Genomic DNA, 3914 nt, shown 5'->3' with positions numbered 1-3914 from the left:
AAGTACATTACATTAATGGCCAACTCCAGAAATTCCTTGGTCACGACTGCACATTGATTTTGAAGGACCAATAAATGGACAAAATTATCTGGTGCTAGTTGATTCTTACAGCAAATGGCCAGAAGTCTTTCAGATGAGCCACATCTCACTAAATGAAACTGTAAGAAAACAACAGGAAATCTTCAGCAGGTTGGGAGTGCCCGAGGTATTAGTTTCAGATAAAGGTACTGCTTTTATTTCAGCAGAATTCGCGGACTTCTGTAAACAGAACAGCATTCAGCACCTGAGATCTCCAGAGTTCATCCTCAATCAAATGAACAAGCAGAACGGTTTGTGGACACTTTCAAGAGAGCACTCTTGAAATTAAAAGGGGAGGAACTACTCAAGAGATAATGAAAATATTTTTAAGTAGCTACAGAGCTACCCCAAATCCAAATTGCCCAAGTGGAAAGTCTCCTGCTGAATAACTTATGAATAGGAAACTACGTTTGCCAATTGATGCTATTCGCCCATCAACAACTAAATTTTACAGAAGAAACAAAATGATGGAAAACCAGTTTAATCGCTATCATGGTGCAAAACTCCGTAAATTCCTTCCAGGACAATCTGTATTGGCCAAAGACTACTATAATGGTCGAGAAAAATGGACACAAGGTCGCATAATGCATCGTTTTGGCAATGTCGTCTATGACGTAGATGTACAATCATCTATTTGGGTTAGACATGCGAATCAGCTTCGTCAGTCATCCCTTCCAGAGCGACGTCCAAATGATGCAGCCACCCCTTTACATGTGTTACTGGACACATTTGAATTAACCCAAAGTGTTCCAGTTATGAATAATAAACAAAGCAAATCTCACATCAAAGTCCCATCAAGAAGAACCCAGCAAATTTGTAAGCCAACGCCAACCTTACAAATAGATCCACATAAAACCTCTTACTAGGATCACATTTCAAAGGTGAAGTGTTATAAAGGCAAATAACCGAAAAGCAAAGAGTTATCTCCCCTGGTTCGGAAAGAAAAAGACTTTCAAGATGGCTGACACAGCATTTCACATAATCTGTTGCTCTAACGTTTTACTATTTTTCTGTTTAAAAAATAAATAATTAGGTGCCAAAACGATGTCTTCTTGTAATTTCCACATTTAATAACCAGTTATATTCCGTGACGACATAACAAGTGTAGCATCAGAAAAGTTACTAAATTGTGATCTTACTCCGAAGACAAGACCTACCTCTTTCCATTAGAATTTATTTGCTTCCCCACGAGAAAGAACATATGACGCAATGTAGGTTTTTTAAATGTGGAGGAAAACCAACTCCCGAAAAAGGGGCACTCTGGAAAAAGGCAAAAATAACAATTACTTTAGTGGGGTTTCTCCTACATTGTCTAAAGACAAATAAATTTAAATATAGCATCAGAACAGATACTACACTGTGGTCCTAGCCAGAAGGCCAGACTTTCTTTATCTATTTAAGTATTATCAAAATGAACTTTTTAATCAATTTTAGTAATTGATATGTGAACGACTACACGAAGGTAAACTAATTTGCCTAATTTTTGAAAAAAACGAGCGTTAATTAATTACTTATTCATTTTTATGGTTTCGTTTTAGATGTTTGGTTCTATTTCACTATTAGGCTAAAGAGTAAGCATCGTTTCTAGATTCTATATAATTGCAATGAAAACGTTTCTCGCACTCGGAGATCTTTTCGCTGTGTGTGTGCGAAAAATCTCTACAAAACTACTGTCTGAATATTTGTTCTACAGAGTTGAAATTTGATATATAAGGTATTCGGAGCTCTAGCACGCGTTCGATTTTGGATTTAGCCGTCAAAGATTGCTGCTAAGGGGTCAAAATTGAAAACAAAGCAATTGACCTTACCAGGATAAGTCGAATAAAACATTACGCTTGCTGTCTCTTTTGCCCGTGTTAAAAATTAAGCAATAATACCTCAAAGTCATTTAAGTTTTAAGCTTTTATATCAATATGCCCCATAGTTCAGACGGAAAGGAACCTGAGATATAAATAATGACAAAGCCTGGAGCGCTAAACGTTCTGCTTTCGATGCTATCAAAATAATATATTTTATAACTTTTGAAATCATTACTATATAGTTGATAATAATCAATAAAGAATTGGCTCTATAATAAGAATTTTGCATACATTAAAACATAATATTTATGTGTATTTACGACCGGGCAACGCCGGGAAGCGTGCTAGTAAATAAATGAACCCATAAGACTCATTCGTTGAATAAAAATTTTCAGTGTGGCAGACAAGAAGGTACTTCAAGCTGAAATCGAAACCCGGTTGTTTTGAGAACAGGCACTGCACTCGTTATGCTATCAGAATCCGCTTTCTAGAATAAATAAAATCTAACATTTACCTCGTAAAGTCTAACCATTGCTTATTTTGGTAAAGGTGGTAGCATATAGAATTCCAGTTTTTGGCAGGTATAGCCATGACTGACACATTTGGCACTCAGCGGTATTAGAGCTCTAACACAGCTATTAGAACTATGGAAAAAATAATGAGGAGTCGGCATCAGTATCTCTTGTCATCTTTGTGTCTGCGTGTAGCAACCAAACCAAACAGGTGTTGGGCCAAGAATCGTTAATCTATAGATTGAAGATAAGAACGTTATTTTTTAAATATGAACTATTGATATTTCTTCATCTGTTCTGGGTTAAAAATTCTCCGACTTCTCATTTAACTAACGAGCTTTATTGAAGAAGAGTTGGCTTAAAAAACACTATAATAACATACTGTAACAGAGCATAAGGGCACGTGTGAGGAAATTAGTATCAGCCTCTGTACCTGACTAGCAAAAATATTAGCAGTAGCCGTCTTAGCACATATGCAAATTAAGCAAGTATGTACGTTCTAACGTCACAAGAAGAAGGAAAAAAGGCCGAAAACAAAACAGTACATGGTCGTGCAAAGAAAGCGATCTGACGTATTTTGACTCATATGTGGCGAGAGAGAAAATGCGTGGTCGGAAAGGCGGAGAGGCTGGCGACGAAAAAGACACGTGCGTAAAAGGGTGTCTTACGGAGATGTTCGACGCGTAAGTGATATTTTGAAAAACAGTGAAGTGTGTTGTCGGAAATTATTGGAATAAATGCTTTCTGTATTCACCTAAAAATGCAGACCCGAATTTTATTTCTTCATATTTTTGTTTGCTCATTTGCAACGAAGTACCAGACAACGTGTGAATCCGAGTGATTGAAATTTAACGACACGGTTAATATGTAGCGACCATGTTACAAACGCATCAACAGGGAGGTGACGGTGGTTCAGTAGGTAACGACACGGATTGACAACCTGAACTTACCTATTAACACTTAATGGGGCTAGGGAAGTATCGTTATCTTACGCGAGACTATAAACTGTCTAACTCACAGTCAGGAAATGCTGACAACCTTTTCTTTGTATCACTTTCTGGTACAATATATTCTTTTCTACCTAAACCCGGTTTTTGGTCTTTCTTTATGACTCTTTTCTATGGCCGCATCAAATTCGAATCCAGTTCATTCTATGCAAACACTTTTTACTTAGAGACGTTGGCAACTTTCACGTGGTCCCCTCCGTAAGTACCCAATATCTTTCTAGAAAGAATCCTTAATAGAAAGATATTGAGGAAATGAATGCCAACAAAATCATCAAGAATGAAGCTTCACAACAACAATCAACATCAACAAACATAAAATTTTAATTAAAGAAAACGAAATGATTATTTTTGAATTAACATTTGTTTTGTAATTACCACAATATGGCTTGAAAAATAACTTCTTGAAGCTGATTTCAAAACCCAACCGTTAAAATGAATTTAAATTACGTATTATGTTATCAGCACAAGGTTACTAGAAAAAGTAAAAGTTATACACTTACATCAGGCATTTCCATTCA

The 3914-nt window shown here is 36.4% G+C and overlaps 1 protein-coding gene across 1 annotated transcript; it reads left to right on the top strand.

Moving 5' to 3' along the window:
- Positions 1 to 542: 542 nt before the first annotated feature.
- On the top strand, positions 543 to 944 carry LOC145271773 (uncharacterized). Its single transcript, XM_080127009.1, has one exon. The coding sequence runs from the start codon at positions 543 to 545 to the stop codon at positions 942 to 944; it is 402 nt and encodes a 133-aa protein (XP_079983135.1).
- Positions 945 to 3914: the final 2970 nt, after the last annotated feature.

Source organism: Euprymna scolopes, chromosome 4 (assembly GCF_053919585.1).
Source record: "Euprymna scolopes isolate OS-2025 chromosome 4, ASM5391958v1, whole genome shotgun sequence".
NCBI classification, from domain to species: Eukaryota; Metazoa; Mollusca; class Cephalopoda; order Sepiida; family Sepiolidae; genus Euprymna; species Euprymna scolopes.
This window is presented reverse-complemented; position numbering and strand designations above follow the sequence as displayed.

What these genes read in the sequence shown, in the direction of transcription:
- LOC145271773 (XM_080127009.1), top strand. Translation starts at nt 543, where the DNA reads ATGATGGAAAACCAGTTTAATCGCTATCATGGTGCAAAACTCCGTAAA.